General features: G+C 45.7%; 1 protein-coding gene across 1 annotated transcript in view; it reads right to left on the bottom strand.

The window, feature by feature from the left end:
* The window catches only part of PEBP4 (phosphatidylethanolamine binding protein 4), a 198,220-nt gene that overhangs the window by 106,906 nt on the left and 70,326 nt on the right, over nucleotides 1–20,988 (bottom strand). The window contains exon 4 of the mRNA XM_077805531.1: nucleotides 14,084–14,182. Within this exon, the coding sequence (XP_077661657.1) occupies nucleotides 14,084–14,182 (99 nt within the window). The remainder of the gene's footprint in view (nucleotides 1–14,083; nucleotides 14,183–20,988) is intronic.

Here is a 20,988-nt window from a genome sequence, read left to right on the forward strand (position 1 = left end):
CATTCTGTTCCTGGGGGCAGGAATGCATCGGGAGGAATCCAGAGAGTCATGTATGGTCATTAAGGAGCAACAGGGGCGTTTGGCCCTTAGTCACCGTCACCTGGGGATAGAGGCCAAGATTTTCATAAAGTTTTTGGCTGGCCAGATAGAGACACCTTAATGGGGCCTGATTTGTGCCCAGTTCTGAGCACCCACCCTCTGTAAGTCAGGTCCCTTTAAGTCATCGCAGGTTGAGCACCAAAAATTCACTGGTCACCTTTGAAAATCTTGGCCAGCACAGATGAAGGGTGGAACGCAAAAAGTTTGGTTTGGAGAAGGCCCTAGAAGTGTAAACGCTTATCCTACCTCTCTGGCCTGCAAGTCTGGTGGGAGCTTGCCCCATCATAGGAGCAGCCCTAGGAGACTGGAACTCAGTCACAATCTTCCCCCTACTTCTCCCTTGCCCATGGTGTGTAGTAGCTTACTGCACTCCTTTACAGAGTGCGGCTCACTTCCCCCCTCATGCCGGCTCAGCTCTGCTGACTGGACAGAGGAAGGTGCTCTGAGGATTGTAGCAGCCCCATGATCCCCATCGCCTCTTCTCACTTCCTGCAGCCAGACTCACAATCTGGGAGGTGACCCCCTTTGCTTCCCTGTGGCACCATGGGAGGGATAGTGGGCTGGACACCCATGAGGCCTCGACTGTTCTGACTGCACATAATATTCCCCCTTCTCATTTTAAGTGGCTTTGTGTTTCCTGGAAGAATTGTTTCGTAGCTGTGGTTTAGAAGCTCAGGAGCGTAATTACCTGCGAGCGTTAATTACAAGTCGGGAAAGAATAGGTTCAGTAAGAGGCGCTGCCCTTTTACTCAAACACACGTCGTGCCCAGGCTTTTCAGTAAATATTGTGTTGTTTTAACTGTTTTACGCTCTGGTTATTTTGCAAGCCACGTCAGCGGATTCTCCAGTGCCCTGGGAGTCGGAATGTCTCAGGCACCCAAGCCCAGGTGAAAAGTGTGCCAGGGCTGAGTCCTCTGAGCGCCAGAATACGGGCTACGGCAGGGCAAGCACTCTGAATAATGGCTCTTCACGGGGCCTTGGTGAAGGATGCATGGGGTAGCCGGACACACCAGGGGCTGTGTCAGGCACTAAGGCCAGGATGCGTATCATGACAACCTCATGTGCTCTCATGTACGCCAGGGGCCAGGCGGGCTGGCTTGTGAATACAGGGGGCACCAGGCTGCTTTCAAGCCCTCTTTGTGTCCCTCCCCATCAGTTTCTGCACCAAACAAAGGAAGGGGGCCCTTGTCACGATGGAGCTGGGCTGTGGCACCTAGTGTGCCTGGAGGGTGAAGGACCGTTGCCAACGGTGGGATTAAAACATGACAGAGGGGCTGTAAAGAAGATAAAACCACCACCCCAATCAGTGTTTACTATACACACTATCCCACACCCCAGGCATGGGTGCACACACACACACACACACACACACCCCTTCCCCACCCTCCCTCTTTATTGTCCAACCTGTTCCCAGCACTAATGAGACGCTGTAACCCTCCCAGCGCTTGTGATGCGAACATCTCATCTCCTTCCCTTCAGAAAGCCATTCAATGTACCTCGTTTTTTCTCCGAAGCTACGTGAAAGCAGCATTTTGCCCTAATGGTGCCCTTGAAATTACAAAGATTAGCAGCTCTATTCTTCTCCAGTTTTGGCCAATCACATTTTGGTGTTGTTTTTCCATCAGTAATAAGTTACTGCTGTCATATTGTTCTGGCATATCAGGCCCTAGTGTGGCATTGTATCCCTCAGTCACTCACTGATCCTAATGCTGATGACTAAAGACTATATTTAAAAGGTAATATAAACAGTTTGATCTTTAAAATACATTTGATCTATAATTTCTATACATAGTTTCTGAACTTTTATTTTACAACAATTACCAAAAAGCTCTTTTTATATGAAATTTGCAGCTAAGCTGAAAGTAATAGCAATTAAACCCCATCTGTTTGCGGAGCATGAATAACAACAGTTGACACTCAACTTCTAATACCATTCATTGGAAACCTGTTAAACACAGGAACTTGTTGCCGAAACGTGTGCCTTTGGGGCTTGGTCTAAGCCTTTTGCAGACAGAGTTTAGAGGATTCTGAAATTTCACGGCACAGATGCTAGGGTTTCGTGCATAAAAATGTACTTATCCGGCAAATTGTTTCCTTATCTAGGATCAAAGATCTCTCATGATCCCTCTGGATCACGGGGAATGTTTTCCTTTATCAGGATGCCATTAAATAATGTGAATGCTGCTGCTGCTGCTTTCTGTTATGTGCATGGCACTTTACAGACAAACAAGTTCCCTGCCTCGAAGATCTTATAGTCTAGTAGCAAGGGAGAATGTGGTGAGTAAATCACTGGTGGAGGAAACAAACAGGGAAACGTTTGAGATTGCGAAGCACGCAAGCATGCAGAGGCCATTCCAGGAGCAGGGGGAGGCAGGCAAAAGGTGCAGGATTATAAGTAAGAGAATCAGGTTGAGCTGGGGTGGCAGAATGAAGGGTGCACAAGGTGGAAGTTGGGAAGAAAGACAGGAGACCTTATAGGATGTGCTCTACACAAGACCCTGTTAGACTCTCTTCCTGGGTGTTCCTATGGGCAGAGCACCTGCTAGGTTCTTCCTTTTCTAGAGATGAGACAAGACTGGAGCAACTCCTAAACTCAGGGCATTTGGATAAAGTAGCACCCTTATCTGAACCAACGCTTCAAGAGCAATCCCTGGCCTCCTTGGCCTGTCCACACACTGTGCATGGGGACTTGAACATTCTGGGATTTGTTATGGAAAGAGATTAGCGGCACATTTGCTTGTTGCTGTGGTATAGGTACATTTAAATCCCTAAATTAAACATGGAAAGCTCAGTTTCAGGAAGCTGCTAGCTGAACTGTCCCCCTGAGTCTTGCATTGCCAGGCAAACAGACACTCATGTGCATAGTTACCCATTTCGCATGTCCAAGTGCTGACTTGCATATGCTGTTTAGGTGACCATGGACAAATTAGGCCCCGGTTATTGCTATTTTACAGTGGAAGCTCTTTGAGACAGGGATCCAGTCTTGCTATGTATCTGCCAAGGGCCCGGTACACCAGTGGTGTTATACAAATAATAAAGAACAATGCATCCTAACAATGGTTTCCAAACTACTTGTTGGGTTTTAATTTTTATTAATAAAAGTTTCCCTAGATTTCTACCAAAAATGGTGACAAACTACTCTAGGGAATTGAGTATTATATAAACCTCCCAAGAAACCAAGTCATCAGTTAAAACACATTTCCCTCTGTTCTTTTCCTTTCAAACACTCAGTTTAATAACCAAAAAGTAGACTACAAAGGGCCCAGCAAGAAAGAACAATACAGAGTCACTAACTATTACATCTGTAGCGTTACTACAAAGAGGCAGCGTAGCCCGCTGTGTCAGCGGGGAGCTGGGATCAAACAGGGCTCACAAAAACAGCAACTGACTAAACAAAGCTGATCTGGGAGGTGATAAGGCACTTGGCACACCTCTTGTGATAAACTCTGAACTGAAAGGGATTGCTTGAGTGAGTGTTACTCTGGATCCAACAGCAGCATCATTATGTTGAAAAGAGAGGCCAAAAGGGAGTTGCGGTGGGAAAAGGGCGCCTGGTTTGGACCACAAAGGATAAACGAGATGCTAGGATTCCGAACTAAGAGCTGCTATTCCGAGGGGGTGGGGGATGTGTGTGCCTGCATGTGTGGGCATGTGCATGTCTACGTGGATTTAATTCTCATGGAAGATGCTGGATCAACAGCCCTGGAAACTTATGGCCCCTGTGCAGTAAACCAACAAGTACCATGTGGCTTACAGCCCTCCTGTGCAATGCCAATATGCCTAAGAATCCTGACTTGGAAGGACACCCTGTCAGGGGAGTACCGTCTCTGTGATCCCTTCAGTCCCTGGCTTCTCTGCCAGCCAGGGAGCCAGCTGGGACAGTGGGACGTTTTTGTGATCTGCGGGTTATCCAATAGACACTGGACTGAGCCCCAAAAAAGGACTGGGCAGGAAATGGTTTTCCTGTCCCTCAAATATTTTCGAGAATTCAGAAATTCTCTCTGTTCCATATCAGGATGAAACAGAGACCTTTTGAAGTTTTTCAATGAAAAACCAGAGTAAGTGCACCCCAGAATAGCCAGGTGACTAGAACAATCATCTGGGATGTAGAAAACCTGTGTTTGAGTCCCTAGCTACCTGATTTGGAGCACGGACTTTAACCCGGGTCTCCTACATCCCAGCTGAGTACCCTAATCCAGCGGTGTGACACCCTGGCATCTCCTTATTCACCATTATCATATAATTAGGATATATTTTGCACAAAGGATGGCTTGTGAGGTATCATTCTAAAAGTCTTGAGCTGCTAGACAGTAATATCACAGTGGATTGTGTATGCTGTCGTCGTGTGTGAAGTTATGAAGTTTGGCTATGTATGTGTTACTGGAACGTGTTGTGAGGTTGAGAACACCCACAAGCAGCCTTTCAGGTACAACCGTAAAAAGGCCAAACAATGTTCATGGCTTATTGAGGAAATGCACACAAGCACAAGGATTACCCCAGGAACTGTGTACAATAGAAACCTCTCAGAGATAGCACTACACAATGGGAACTGCTTGACTCAGGTTACAGCAAAACAGCTTTCTAGCAACTGGGAAAAAGATATAAAAGGGGGAAATGACATCATGATGGTACCTCACTCTCCCTACAACACCACACCTGGAAACACCTGAGGAACAAAGACTGAACTGGGGGAAGTGATAGTCCCAGGCTAAAGGGATTTTTAGCCTGTGTATGAAAACCTGGGAAACCCAAGCTGCAAAGCAAAGGCAGCTTGTGCCTCAAGAATCTGCCAGCCTGTTTATCACTCAGGGTGAGAATTTGCTAATTTATCTAGTATGTTAAGCTCAGTTTGCGTTTTTGTTTATTTACTAGGTAATCTTCTTTGATCTGTTTGCTATCACTTATAATCACTTAAAATCTTTTGTAGTTAATAAACTTATTTTGTTTTAATCCAAACCAGAGTGTGTGTGATTAAGGTGTTTGGGGGAAATCTCAGCTTGGTTACCACAAGTGTTCATAATCCTCTTCACGTTGAGGGAGAGGCGGACTGGGTATTAAATCCATATACTGGCCCGATTTGACCAGGGCAGGATGGTACTGCTCTGGGGTCCTAGCTGGGAATCTGGTAGCTAGATATCCTGTATGTAACTGCAGCTGGGTGTGTCCCTACTTGTGTGAATGCTGGTGAAAGTGCAGGCTGGAGGACTTTGTAGCTTGTCACAGTAGCATAGTGTGAGAGGAAGCTCAGGCTGGTGGGTCAGAGGGCTCAGTGGTACCCCAGTTCCACATGGTACCCCAGGGGGAACCCGTCACAAGTGGCTCTCAACCTTTGCAGACTACTGTACTCCTTTCAGGTGTCTGATTTGACTTGTGTACCCCCAAGTTTCATCTCACTTAAAAACTACTTGCTTACAAAATCAGACATAAAAATACAAAAATGTCACAGCAGATTATTAATGAACAATTGCTGACTCTCATTTTTACCATACAATTATAAATAAATTGGAATACAAATATTATACTTACATTCCAGTGTATAGTATACAGAGCAGTATAAACAAGCCATTGTCTGTATGAAATTTTAGTTTGTACTGACTTCACCAGTGCTTTTTATGTAGCCTGTCGTAAAACTAAGCCAATATCTGGGTGAGTTGATGTACACCCTGGACGAGCTCTGTGTACCCCTGGTTGAGAACCACTGCCCTAATCCCCTGGCTATTGGCCATTTTTGTGTGGATCTCCCTCAAGATCTCTTCTTGGAGCTGTACCTTTTTGTATGTATCAATAAATAAATATTCAGTGAGACAGAGGGAGACTGACTCTATAGCCCAGAGGGTAGGGCGCTCACCTAGGGGGTGGGAAAGTCAGGTCCAAGTCCCTGCTTTAATAACTATTTATTAAATAGTTTATTATACAAACGTTTTAAATAAACTATTATTTATTTATACAAAGTGCAACAGCTTCAACAGGAGAATTGAGAGACAGACCCCAAACTAGCCAGTCATCTGGGGGTGACAGCACACTGCTGGGTTCAAGGCGCTGCTCCAGATTGGGGCCTTGAGCCCACTTCTCCCCATCCCAGGTGAGTGTCTGAACCCCCAAGTTATTAGCACCTCACTGTCTCTCTGACCAGAAATTCCAGCCTGTACCCGAGAAGCCTCTCGGTTAAAGTTCCCTCGAACCCAGTGCATTCCGGGGAACAGCTTCATTTCAACAAATCAGTATTTTCTGATGAAAAACTTTTGTCAAAAAGTTCCTGATCAGCTTTAACCCCAGCCCATTTCACGTAAGGGCCAGCAAAAGGCACTGAAGCAGAAATGGCTTTCACTAACTATTGGCCTAAGCTGGATCTAAACAAGTGACCTAGAGGTTCAAGATTCTGTTTTATTACTCATTGCTTGTCTAATATACTCTGTTCTTTTATCCCTTCCTAGGCTGTAGCAAGCACTTCTTTTTATACATTCCCATTGGACTCAGAGCAATACAAATACCAAGCACAGAGCTGCCCTGTGTAGTTCTCACAATGCTAAGGCACTACTCACCATCAGCCCTCAGACACCAAGATCACTGACTTCCTAGAAATGCCACAGATTAGCTAGAGATATAGGGTCAGATCCCCTGCTGGCGTAAATCGGCACAGCTCCACTGAAGTCAACGGAACTATAAAGAATTACCCCGGAGGATCTGGCCCATCAAATGTATCAAGCTAAACGATTGGTAGCTCAGAATACAACAGCTCCCAGGTGTGCCTGTCGAGAATCCAAACACCACCTTCACATGTCTCTTTTATAAGCAGAGGCCAGGTCTAGAGGTGAATCTAACCGCACTGTAATGACATTTAAATTCTAAGCTCTTCAGGTGAAGGGCAACGTCTGTATGCTCTCGACAGTAGTACCATGCATCGCTACGATGCTACGTGCGCCTAGATTGCAAGTTCTCCAGAGCAAGGAGTATCTAAAGGGTATAGCACCTTGGAATCCAGGCTTCAGTGAAGATTGGGGCTCCACTGTGCTAGGTGCTATATAAACACAGATTAAGAGACTGTCCATGCCGCAGACACTTCATAATCTATAAGGTATTAGCTTCCATTCTGGAGAAGTCTTGTCTGCCCGGAAGCGATAGGCTCTGCAGCTGGTATCCCTGTGTCTGAGCACAGATCACTAGACGGAAGGGAGATCCATAGATGTTAAGGCCAGAAGGGACCACTGTGGTCTGATCCAGCCTGATCCACAGGCCAGAGAATTCCACCCAGCCATTCCTGTATCCAGCTGCTTGAGCTATAGGATATATATATACACATACACAAGCACCTGGCAACGCTAGTGCACGATTCTCCTCTCCCCCCTCCCTAGCAAACCTTTAGCCTCCGCTCCAGCCCCTGACTCTAATCGTTTGAAAATTCCATAACTTTTCAGGTTAATAAAGCTCTTGTTTGCTTCAGCTAGCACCTGTTTCTATGGTGACACTTGCAACCCAGAACCTGTTTATTAACCAATACAAGGAAATACAGTGAAAAATTCAACTGGTATCAAAGTGAAGTGCTCGAGAAACCCCTCAGAGGTGAATGGCCCTGGCACGTGGATCGAGCATCCCCTAACCGGGGGCTGCTCCCTTCAGAGATAGCAGCCTCCTCGGGAGCTGCCCTCAGCCCCACACACACGGGATTAAGAGATCACCGCTGACAAAGCAGCCCCTCTCTCTTAGTATCACACAAGCAGCTTGCTAGCCTAACGCCCTACTGGGGCCCTCTTTTCACACAGCTACCATATTGCGCAGAAGGAACAGCTGTCGGCATGCTGCGTTCCTTGCTGAACAGATTGTTTCCTTTACCGGCCTCCTGCTTCACCTTCAGGCATCAGAATGCCCCTAATGAGAACACCTGGAGAGCTCCAAGAGGAGGCAGCAAGCCCTTGTCACAGGACAGTCACAGCCGGTCCCCCTCATTCTCACCTATGTCAAGAGAGTTTCTTTTCAGGAAAACAGCATTTAGAGGCCAGATTCACAAAGGTGCCTTGAAACCATGAGCTTGAGGAAATGTAAACTTGGGGGTTATTGCTGATTCTTGAGTGGAAGGTTGACATATGGGATGAGAGTGTTATCTAGTGGTTAGATTACGGGGCTGAGGATGAGGGCTCCTGGGTTCTTTTCCCAGTTCTCAGAGAGGAGAATAATCTAGTGGTTAGAGCCAGGGGCGGGGTGGTGGCGTCTGGGAGTCAGGAATCTTGGGTTCAATTCCAAACTCTGCCACTGACTCACTCTGTCTGACCCTGAGTGAGGCTCTTAACCTCTCCATATCTCACTTTCCTGAGCAATCTTGCAAATACTCCAAACCTCTTCACTTGTGCAAAACCTTGGGCTAGCTCTGCCAAGCAACAGATCAGACCCAGGGTGGGTCTCTCGCTCTCTTTCTCTGCACTCAGCCTCATGTAGGAATTCTCTGGCTGGCAGAGTTGGTTTCCATAACAACTTTCGGTTACAAACATATTTTGATAAAAATAAAGTTAAAATAGCAAGGCTTTGGTGGAGTACAAATGTTCTGGATTCTCTCTCTCTTTTTTGCTCTCTCTCCCCCTCCACCCCTTCCCCTACAATGGGGGGAAAAATAAAGAGGTAAAACATTCTGTTTGAAGGGCGGTATTTTCTCCCTTCTTTCTCTCTCCCCACTGAATACAAAATGAAAAGCCTTGTTTACTGGATTTCTCTGTAAACTGGTTCAGTCCCTGCCTAGTTACCTGATGCTCTACAGTATATACTGGATAATGTGATAAATTCATTTCCAATTCACTGCATTATTCTTTGAATATTTTAATGACTCATTGAATGGAGTAAAAAAAAAGCCTATTTCAAATGAACAATTATGCTGCATTAGAGTAAAGGCTGATTATATTTAAACACTGCTTGCATGGATAACGGGACATATCGACCTCTGCCTATAAGAGCTAATTTGGCTCTTATCTCTAAATAATTTTACACTGCAAATTACCATGAAAACCTAAAGGGCTTTAAAAACATTCATCAAAAGATATTATTCCACTTTGTAGCAACGTTTTTATTTAAATTATTTTGAACGGGAGTGAAAGCATCTCTCGTGTTTGACAATCCGAGAAACAGCGTAGCCATCACAGATAAGGGAACGTAGAGCTGTATGGCAGAAGGCATTCTATAGATTAAGCCACTAAAAGTAACCGTCGGATAGTGGTAATGCTTCGGACTGAAACCCACACCTCCAAAAGGAAATTCAGCATGAACACCAAGACTTGGTGGAGTGCCAAGGTATTGTAGAACATATAATGGTACTTAGCACTTCTCTAATGGTGTCCCTGTGAATAACTCAAAGTGCTTCAGTGGCTGTATTAGTGGATTAAGCTTTCCCGGTGGATCAGTATATACTCCTTTTTGCAGATGGAGAAAGTGAGGCACAACAAGGCAAGGCGATTAGCCCAAGGCCACCGAGTGAGTCAGTGGCAGAGCTGGGATTTAAGCATAGATCTTCAGAATCACATTCATGTGCTTTAACTACTATCCCATGCTTCCTGTCCTGGAAGCTAAGGTCATGGGCATTGCCTACATGCAAGTTGATGATTTATACTAAATTGAAATAAGCCCCTTTTAATCTGAAATAAGAGAGTTTCCACACTCAGACGTGCACCAAAATAACAACAGGTTTGAATTAAAACCACTAAGGGTTTCTCTATGAACGAAGATTGTTCCAGATTACGGCAGGGTGAGAATTTAAAGTGCAATCGCTATTCTGGAATAGCTCCATGTGTAGACAATCCCTAAATCATTTCAGTGCCAGTTGGTGTGCAGACAAGACCATAAATAGAAGCTATCTGAAGCAGAGACTTTAATTTACCAGGGAACGGATTTTCATTTACACCAGGGGCCAGATTTCTAAAGGTATTTAATAAGTGCCTAACAATGCAGCTAGGCATCCAATGAGATTTGCAAAATCAATAGGAGCCAGAAATATTCCACTAGTTGCTTGGCTGCATCTTATGTGGTTAAATACCTTAGGCACGTGTAGTACCTGAATACCTTGGTCCCATTACACCACACTGACAATATAAAAGGGGCATTGAAGCAAGTGTAAATGGCCCTGGTGTAAATGAGATACAGTCCCTATGTGTCTGTACAGCACCTAGCCTGATAAGACCGCAATCTCTGGCGTCCCTTGTTGCTAGTGCAATATAAACAAACATTAATAAAGAGCTTTCGACTGGATCCAGCCCTGTTTCTAGTCACAGACTCACCATAGTTAGAGACGGAAAAGCGCAACTTGGTCCCACTTTGCCTGTGCCCTGGAGGCCAGTGCAGGATTCTTCTCTTCAATCTATTGTCCTGGGCTTTATCTAGTCCAGTTATGTGAATTAGGGATGAGAGACCGACATAAATAAGAACACCCCCTCCTTCCCCAGAAGCTTAGCCCCTCGATAGAATGAAGACTCTCTCAGCCTTGTTGGAGGTCCTGAGCTAGTCAGGTAAGCAGATTATCACCCTCCGCCTGCCCCCACCCACCCGCTTATGCTTTCTGGTTGGGAATAGAAACAGAATTGCCAAAAGTGTCAGAAGAAAACCTTGCCTTGCCATTTGGATGGACCCACTTTGCCGAGAATGCAGCTTTAATCCGAATCCCTCCCTGATTTCCTTTAGAAGCTCTTTTATCTTTGCAAAGATGACAATAATTAGTAAAAGCTAATGCACCGGAAGGATCTGTGTACAGAATGGAAAAAATGAGCTCCGGCCTTTTTGCATTTAGTAAATATAAAAATTAATGAGAGACTTTCAGGACCCTGTTAGAAATGCAGAAGGGCTCCTGTGAAAGATTTTTTTAAAAAATTGTACATGAATCTCTGCAATTATTCTGAATGCTTTATTTTTTTAGCCAATTAGGAAATGCATGGAAAGTATTAATATCCAATTTTAATTTGCTTAATATTCCTATTAACAATAAAAAGTCTAATTAAGGTATCCGTACAAAACGCCCTTAGCAGTAATTTCAGAGAATAAAAGAGGAGAATGACTAGATATTTCTTCTTAAATGCATGCTGCAAATTAATTGATATCTTAATTAGACTTTAGTACTAAGATTATTAGTTAGATTGAATCAGAGCTGAAACACCTAATCTTTAAAAAATAAAATAAAATAAAATAAAATAAAATAAAATAAAAGCAGGCAAGAGAGAGAGAAACAAGCTGCTCTTCTAAATGTTGTTTCTCTAAAGAAACTGATAATGCAATGAGAGAAAGGTTGGAAACAATGTAAGGGAGTTAGCACAAAAATCATAATAATGCTTCCTCCTTCTCTTGTGTCTTCCATGCCAGAATCTCACAACACATTCACAAATTAAGCCCCCTAATGCTCTTGTGACATAGGCAAGCATCGTTACCACCATTATCGCACAAGGAGGTTAAGTGATTTGCCCCAGCTTGCACACTGAGCGAGTGGGAACAGAATCCAGGCCTTACCTCCCAAGTCTCTGTACCTACAAGACTGTTCAGACAAAGCAAAATTATTCCTCCTATTTGTTCTCTCCCCTTGCCACCAATGTAAATTCTCATTGATCATTTCCTTGTGAGAAATTTGATCCCTTGAATCGCATATTCTTGCTACTTATCCCTGGGTCGGCTCCAGGACACTGACTCATGGCAATCCATAAGTGACTCAAATATGTGTTGAGATTTTTGTTTAATGACTGTTTTATTTTCCTCAGAAGTTTCTGACAAGGCGACTACCCACAGAACTAGAGAGGGAGGTCTTCTCCAGACAACCTGCACTACAGAATGCAAAGGGTGGTTTTTAAACAAAGATGACATTTACTTTCCCAACCGATACTTGCATCAAGCTAAAGAAAAGGGCCAGAGAAACGACAGTCCCTGTTCTCTGATTGATGAAAGTGTAAAAGCATTGAAAATAAACCTTACCTGAGTCATCTCAACTGGAGAAAATCCCAGAATCTATGGTGGAACTGGTTGAAATGTTCCATTTCAAATATAATTTTGACAAAAAATGTGGAAAATTTTAGTTTTGGTTGAAATTTTAAGTTTTTTATTTTTTTTTAAAACGAAAAAACTTTTTTTTTCTGTAAAAATATTAGGTTGTCAGTTTAGGCTTCCCCCCAGTCAACAAAAAGTTTTTATGGGAAATTTTGAAAACAATTATTTCTCCAACATTCTTTACAAATGATTAACATTTTCAGACCAGCTCTACTGTAATGTATTGGGTAAACAACCGCCTACCTGCCTTAATAATCCTGCCACTTTACATTTATATGGCAACCTTTCACCCCAGAGAGTTTCACCTACAGAACCACAGAAATGCAGCTACCTCTGGAGAGGAGCATACAACATTTTACACACAATTTGAGAAGGGAAGGGAAAGCAATTTTTGGCCAAGAATACTGGGTCAAACCCTGGCATGTATGAAAAGCCCCAGACAGAGGCAATCAAAGAATGGGGAGTGGGATCTCTGGTGGCCACACAGAACCCGTTTTGTAGGGGCTCATCCAAAGGGGGTACAGGGCTGTACAGTTCTCAGTGTACTGCATCCAGCCTAGGAGGAGGAAACACTAAGAAGCCTCTGCTGGGATTTGAACCTGGGGTTCCAAGGAAGTACAGCTGTGATGCATAGGTCGCTGATGTTAAGAGCTGATGTAACAGCTAAGCTACGCCCCTCCTCCTGGCTTCTAAACTGAGATATCGGTCTCATCCCATTGCACACACCAACTGTTTTTTATGCTCATTTGTTCCATGCTGAATGACTGATACATACACAAACACACACTTGAGAACATCTCCTTGGGGGAGTAACTAACCACCTTGAAGCAGACCAGCTGTTCTGATTCCCTCAGGTAACTGCTCAAAATACACTCACCCTGGGCAGTACAAATAAATAAAAGACAGGGATTTCTTGGTGAGTTATGAAACTCACAGTGATAGGATACAGAGGGAAGTGCTGTCTTGCTGTTACACCCTGTACTAAGCACCAACCTCATGCCCCCCCAGCATTAACCTGACCTCCTTTCCTCCATAAGCTCTGCTTTTAATTTGTATTCCTGACGCTGGGAAACCCCAAAGCCTCCAAAATCTGCTCAGGGCCCAGCTCCTCAACCAGCAAGCCAGGCAAGAAGGTGGGTTTCCCTCAAGCTCAGCTGTATGAAGCCAGATTCGGCATTGAAGGAAGCAGGTGAACCAGCATCCAGGTCAGTGGAGTTGCAGCTGCTCCCATCCGAGCTAAGTTTGGCCCCTGGAATTGCACTGTCTGCGCCACCCATCCCATCTGCTCCATTCTCACTGCATTCCACCTGCTGCATACTGGCGCTCCAAGTCACGTGCAGACAAAATGTTTATCTTCCTGAGACTCTGGGCTCAAAGTATCAGGAGGTGACAGAAGCAGAAGGTGCTCAGTGTAGAATACCTGTGATTTCACTTCCCCCAACTGCTAAGGTTGTATCTCCATCTAGTCTACAAAAGGAGGAGGAGGAGGACAAGTGGGAGCTGAAGAAGGGGCATTAGTGAGTTTACGAATTACTAAGCCCTCGTTCCTCTGTGTAAAGCTCAGCTTTATAATACATGGAGAGTTGGGCAAGGCTTGTTTCCAGGTTTTCTTCTCTTTGTATCCGTGCATCCACTTATGATCATTTGTAACAAGCCCTTGGTGAATGGTAAGGAAACATTGCGCCTGTTGTTCCCTACCCTGCAAGGTGGCTATCCAAGGCCCAAACCTGAAACCGTACACAGGAATGAACCAGAGGAGGGAGAATAAGACTCAGGAGAAGCAGTCCTGTAAAGTCTCTTTTTGGGGCTACCCCGCAAATTAGCCCATTGCCGCCCTGCTGACTTAAAAGAACAACTAATCCTTATTTGAGCGCAGGCTAAGGTCTGGCTGGAGGAAGAAGTTAAATGTCACTCAACGCATTAATTTACACACCACTGGCGTGATCCTATGTAGGAGAGAGAAGAGGAAAACAGGGCCAGTACTCACTTTGATGTCAATGACAACCCAGTGTCTCCAGAAACGGTACTTCGGATTAGCTCTGTTCGGGGCATCTGGATCCACCATGATCATCACATACTTCTTATTCTGCAATATGAAAAAAAAAACACCCGACCTTTGAAACACGCAGGCTTACAGTGCTTTCACAATTCAGTAGTAGGTAAATGCTCTTGGGGGAGAAAGGGCAAAGTAGATGGGGAAGTAGGACTTTGGGATTCTCTTCCTAGCTCTGCCTCTAACTCAGTGAAGCTTCAGTGAGGGTAATACAATCCCAGCATGGACCTCGGGTATGCACTCAGCTCGCTAGCCCACTCTGACCCCTGCACGGAGCTCTTTTAATTGCTATCACTACCTGCACTCGTTGGATTCAAGCTAGGTTGTGTAGGCTAGCCTGTGCGGAGCTTTTGCTGTGTAGATATACCCACTGTGGGAATTAATCACAGGTTAGGACAGAGTCTGCCTCTTGCCATGTTGTGTCTGTCCTGAGGAATGTCAGCCTCAAAGGACATCAGTCCAGGACTTTCATCAGCCCTGAATTCTCTCTCTCTCTCTGCCATCCCCCCATAACAGTTATATTTGTGTATGATCCTCCGATTAAACGAGCTGTAAAAATGCAACATATCCTATTACTAAGTACTTCACACTAAGCCTGGATTCCTTCTCCTGACATTTTATTCCTCATGGCCTAAACTTCCTTCAAGAGCTCGCAGAGGAAGAATGGGCTTTTGTAATACGTCCAAATACAAGGCACCGGAGAGAATTTTCCCCAACCGTTCACTAACCACATCCTACAGCAGAGTAGCACAGAGAGACGTGCCGTGACACAAGGGGCTTTCCACACAGAGGCCTGCATTCCACTGGAAATGAGGGACAGGATATAGTCTAATCTCAGAGACAGACTCTCACAGCCCCTGCGCACTACCCTGCTGGGTCAGCTGTGTGAAGAGTCCGGAGAGCAAGGGAAAAAAAGTCTCCCCACTGACTAAACAAAATACTGAGTGAATTAATTCAGCTGAGCACAGGAGCTTCCAGGGCGGAGCAGGCCGATGAGCTCTCTTAAGTCCAGTACACCTTGCGTCTGGCCATAAGCGATACTTCAAGAAGGCAAAATAGCTCCATAATGGGATGTAAGTGGAAAAAGTGAACCTGTCTGACCCTTGCAGGTCATGACCCAAGGCTATGGTGACCAGATGTCCCGATTTTATAGGGACAGTCCCGATTTTTGCGTCTTTTTCTTATATAAGCTCCTATTACCCCTCCATCCCCACCCCGTCCCGATTTTTCACGTTTGCTATCTGGTCACCCTCTCAGAGGCATGTGTTTTAATAACCCACCTCAGCACGTTAGCTGGTTTTGCTACAAATGCTATTGATGGCCATAAAATGACCCAGATCCTCTCAGTTATTTTGATCCATTTACATAGGCTTGGGGCTTGTGAAAGGTGCTGGACTGACAGTCCTGGAAGAGGAAGGCCTTTCTTTATCCAGAGAACAGGTGTACACTAGCAGTGGTGGTTCTTGCAATGTGGACACCTGACCGAACCTACAGGTTCCTCATTGCCGGCTGCTGACAGATAGTAACAATAGTTTGGTCCTTGCCACCCTGGACTGGGTTTGATGACCTCTGGATGCTGAGCTAGAAGTGCCTACAGGTCTGAGTGGACTTGGCAGGATACAGGGTTCCAGATGATCCTGCAAACACTTAGATCATTAAGGGACCTACAGGCTAATAAGATCTCGAGATGGATCCAGCAGCCTGCCAGCAATGCGGTGGGCTGGTGGCATCGATTCCCTAGCACACCTTGGGTCAAAATTTCCTACATTGGCTAAGAAATTTTGCCACGTGACTCCCACTGAAATGAAAGAGAGCTGTGTAGCTATATGCCCTTGTCACCTATGAAAGGCTCTTTGGGGCAATTCTGTGTTTGTACCGGACCTCGCACAGGGAGGCTCTGCCCCATGGCTGGAGCTCCCAGGTGTTACCACAATACAAATGAATAGTGATATTATGGCACTTTAACCTCAGCAATCCCACTGGAGATAAATCACGATCCGCCCCCTTTTACAGATAGTGAACGTGCGTCTATGGGCTTTTCTACCAGCAGAGTTGTGCTGGTTTAATTTAAGGTGTGAACTTAAAGAGATTTAGCTTGAACAGTGCAAAAAACAAACAAAAACAAAACTGTGTGGACACTTATTTCAGTTTATCTTGATAAATCTATTAGGACCAAGTTTAAGCTAAACTGAAATAAACCACTCATACTGAAATATGGGTGTCCATACGGGTTTGTGCTGATTTTACTAATCTTGTTTCATCTAACTGGTGCTAGCTTGTGGGTAAACAAAAGCCACCAAGATTTTAAGAGATTGACCCAAAGAGGCCTGGTACACCTGCAATTCCCAGGACCAGACCAAGGTTCAAATGTGGGATTAAAATCTGGCAATTCCTGGTTCCGAGTTCTGTTTTCTAATTGCTAATCCATGACTCCCCATACTTAATGCTGCTCTGCACTAGTAGACACAGCCCAAAACATTGGTTGAAATATCATACAATGAAAATATTGGATGGCAACACTGAAACTGGAGTTTATGGAGGGGGGGGGGGAAATATCCCAGGCTACAAGTGTGAAGGAATTTGAGTTCTAACTTTAGGTGGGTACGTGGCTGAACGCTGTGTTTGTGAATCTCTTGCTTCGACTTCGGCGCCCAGCTGGTGGGAACAGAACGTGTAGTCATGGGACTGTCATCGTGTGCTGTCCAGGTTAACATGTAGCATTTCTATTACTATTAACAGACTTTCCGCTCCTCACTCCATCTGTTCTTCAAAATAATTGCAGTTGTACAGACCATGCCTTCGCTACAGGCAGGCTCTGGGGAGAGGATAGTGCTTTTATGCAAAAAAAAAAAAAAAACTGTTAAAAAATAACAGCAAACACGAGAATCAAGTGCGAGGGAAGTTAACAGCAGGCTCAGAATTTGGTACAGATTGTGGCCTATCAAGGCGGCATTGCACAGAGCCTTGGGCTGGTCAGGCTAGGCCATTCTGTGTGAGGGAAGAGGGGTTGTATCTGTGCCAGGCATGCTGCATTCCCACTGGGGGTTTGGATTTCTCCCCCCGCCCCTCATTCTGACGTAGCAGGACTGATTACTCTGAACCTGGACATGCCCTGAGGGTGGAGCGTGGGCGTGATCCTTCCCCTGCTCCCCAGCAAGATACAGTTAATTCACACTGACGTCAGGGGGCAGTGTGGTACCCAGCCCTAGATCAACACAGGGTCAAGGCCTGATTCTTAGTTACTGTCTCTCTCTGCTTGGGGCAGGGATGGAAGCAGCAGTGTGGGGGCATTTTAAGTCACTTTTGTTCTCCTCCTATCCTGAGGCTGCTCTATCTTACGCTCTGCTTGTCATGCACGCTCCAGCCTGGACTTAGGTGGTACTCCCTACCATCGGGGCTGGGAACAGGACTCTTACATCAGCTCTGTGGCTGCTGGGCCCACCCGGAGGAGGGGGATTGTCAGGGGGATGTTTCTACCTTCTAAGACCCCTTTACACCGCCAAAGGAACTGAGAGTCAGGCCCTCCACGTGCATGCCATGTGCACCATACAGGAGCCATGTCAAAGCAATTAGCAGCAAAAGGTGAACTACAAACGACTTGGCTCAACTTGGAGCAGAACCATGGATGCGTCTCTCGAGTTCAGTCAACCCCCCTGAGCTGTGCTTTGGGGTCATTGCTCTCACATGTTATAGTGACTTGCTGCTTTTGGCTGGACCAGAAACACTGCAAAAACAGTCTCTGTGATGGCATTCCAGCTCTTCCGTTCCAGAGGCCCAGGACACCCCAGCGCCTGCTGAGGACTGCGGGTTGTGGAGTTCCTCAGGGAAGCCTGAAAATGCCAGAGGTTTGTTCGAAGCCTGAGCAAAAGATTCCCTCAGCCAGGAGGCAAAGGCATTCCCAAAAGAATGTTTCCTAATAGAAACAATCCCACACCTTCCAGCCAAAGATAGCAAAGCCTGTCAAAGACATGCAGAAATCTTCTCAGTGGGTATTATCATCTCCCATGCAACAGAGAGGGAAACCAGCTTGCCACTCAACAAAGCAGGGGATCGTTAGATTACAGCATCTTCTGTAGCTGGTAACAGAAAGCAAGAATTCTGACTTCCTGGCTCTGGTCACTGGACCCCCAGAACCTAGGAGTCCTGCCTTACAGGCAGCCGTTGTAATCATTGCATGCTTGCTCCTGAGATTGCACCAGGCCAGATTTTTAAACCCGACCTAGTTTCGCTCTAGAAGTGACATCGTTGCATGCCGAGAACCAGCAAAGGGGGCGCTGGCATTTTAGACTGCCAGCCTGCAAAGGACACAGGAGCCCTGATGCTGGTGAATTATGGTTTTTTTAAAACCCTCCTTTGACACGGGCTAACAGCATTAGCTCCTGTCAAGACTCCAGAGAGGGAATCAGCCCAGAGTGAGGCTGGAGCTGCTCAGCTTTCTGGGCATGAATCAGTCCAAGAGATTAATGGAGGGGAGGGGACTCGGTTTAAATCAGAAAACTCCTCAATCCTTTCGCTTCTCAAGAGGAACGTACGTTGTTTTTGCAGACAACGAAGGGAGAACGAGAAGAAGGGAAAGCCATTTCCTAGCGACTATCCCAAATTCTTTAATTTCTTTTGTCTAACTACCTCAGCTTTCCATAGTTTCTCTCCCTTGCCTTTTCAGCAGTAACAAGCCCAAAGAGCTAACGGCCTCAGACCTGCAAACTACCTGCTTGGCCAAGACTCTCAGGCTCTATTCCCTGCTCTGCCACTGGTTTGCTGTGCGTGGTCTTGGGGCTGAGGATATATTGTGCCTGTGCTGGTGGGAAGGGGTGCCGAGGAAATCCCTGGAGACATTCCAGACAGAATTCCTTGAGGGTAGCCCGTGCTGGAGTGGAAGTGGCACTGTCCTTTTACAAGGTGCACCATCTATTCCCATTGGGTTTATCCAACCCCATCTTCTGCGATGGTCCTTTGTGGGTATTTATGGACATCCCTAGACTAATGGCGTGACTCTGCCATGGTCACCCAGGAAGTCAGTAGCAAGAATTGAACGGAGTCCTAGACTAGTACCTTAACCTCCAGGTCAGCCTTCTTCTCTATCCCATGTGGTCCTGTGATTGCAGGGGACCCTGGACACTGATTGTCAAACCACGGGCATTCCTTGCACCCTCTACCTACAGTTGTGCATATCCACAAATGCCCAACCCCTCCAAGACTGCTCTGTGACTCAGTTTCCCTAGCTGTAAAATAGGGAAAACAAACTATGACTGGGGGGGGCGGGGAAGAGTTAATTAGTTACCGTCTGTTGAGTGCTTTGATGATGGAAGGTCTAAGCGTCACGTTTTAGCTGCTAATTGCAGCTGGGTGGAAGCGGCACTGTATATATATATAATTATATTTTTTTAAAAGCATGAGCTGTTCAGATTAGCCATCGTTTTGCAAACTTGCTCCGAGCGAGCAAGGACTTTGTAAGAACCAGAGACAGCATGGCAGGCAGGGAGGACTGGGTGGGGTTGGGGGGGATTAACGTACTGAGGATACACTGCTGAATAGATCCAGGGGAGACAGGGCAGCACAGGAATTAAAGATTTATCCAAATGAAAGCAAACAGGGTGTTAAGCAACACACATGTAGAGCTAGTGGTTTCCTAGGTAACAAGTGCACCATGGAACTGCCACATATGCACCGCCTAGTGCATCTCTGCTGGCAACTGAACAATGCAAAGGAATGAGTCAGGGCCTACGCTTGCAAAACACCGGCGGCTTTAGGGTGACCAGACAGCAACTGTGAAAATTCTGGACAGGGGATGGGAGGTAATAGGAGCTGCTACAAGAAAAAGACCCCAAAATTGGGACTGTCCCTATAAAATTGGGACATCTGGTCACCCTAGGCGGGTTTGACTCCCCAAAGAGGGATAGATTAAACAGACTGACCCCAGATTGCAGTCTGAATGCTGGAGCAATTAAATAAATATACATGGTGCCATCTGTAAGAGCTGTGAATTGTGACACATGCAAGAGGGGTGGGGGGAGTTGTTCTGGAAAGAAGCGATGAACACAGAATATTTGGGGAGGGGTGAGAGGTGTGCCTGGGCTAGAGCATCAAGAACTGCTCAGGGTGAAACCCAGTCGTATTCACAACTCACACGGGTCCAGCCGCTGAGGTTAACAGACCTTTGAAGTAAATCTGAGCCATTTTAGAAAAAACGTGCAAAACTCAAAGTTTACCCGTCTTTGCTGCAAAACCCGGCAGGGCTCAGTGCAGCAGGCCTAACTTCACTTTGAAACGGTGGGTTCATTTGTCCCTCAAATTTAAGAGCAAGACTCAGGTGGGGAGAACCCATGGATCAACCACTCCCTCCCATCTCCCCCAAATACTTTGAAGAAACCCTGAAAAGCAGAACAGACGGGTTTCACACAGTTCCAGTCTACACCTTGCGCCCATCAAAGAGCAATAACTACCCTTTGCCGACATCGGGTACTTGCAACTTCTCGATCACATTCCGGTCCTACCCCCCTGTCAAAAATCTAAACTTCTACCCAGGCATTTGCCTCCAGTAACAGCAACAGTAACTTACGCTTATAACGAGCAATCTCATCCCAGTAATCGAGCACTTTCCCTCAGAGTTTTGAAAACCTCGAAGAGTGTGAAAAGCAACTGTTTATAGTACTTAGATGGCCCCATTACTAGAGTACCTGAGCAGCTCACAACTGTTAATGCACCTATCCTCCCAACACACCTCTACGGTATTATCCTCATTTTACAGCTGTGGAATTGAGGCACAGAGAGATTAAAGGGTTGGCCTAGATCACACAAGAAGTCAGCGGTGGGTTGCCCAAGTTCCAGACTAGCACTCT

The sequence above is a fragment of the Eretmochelys imbricata genome, chromosome 26 (assembly GCF_965152235.1).
Source record: "Eretmochelys imbricata isolate rEreImb1 chromosome 26, rEreImb1.hap1, whole genome shotgun sequence".
NCBI classification, from domain to species: Eukaryota; Metazoa; Chordata; order Testudines; family Cheloniidae; genus Eretmochelys; species Eretmochelys imbricata.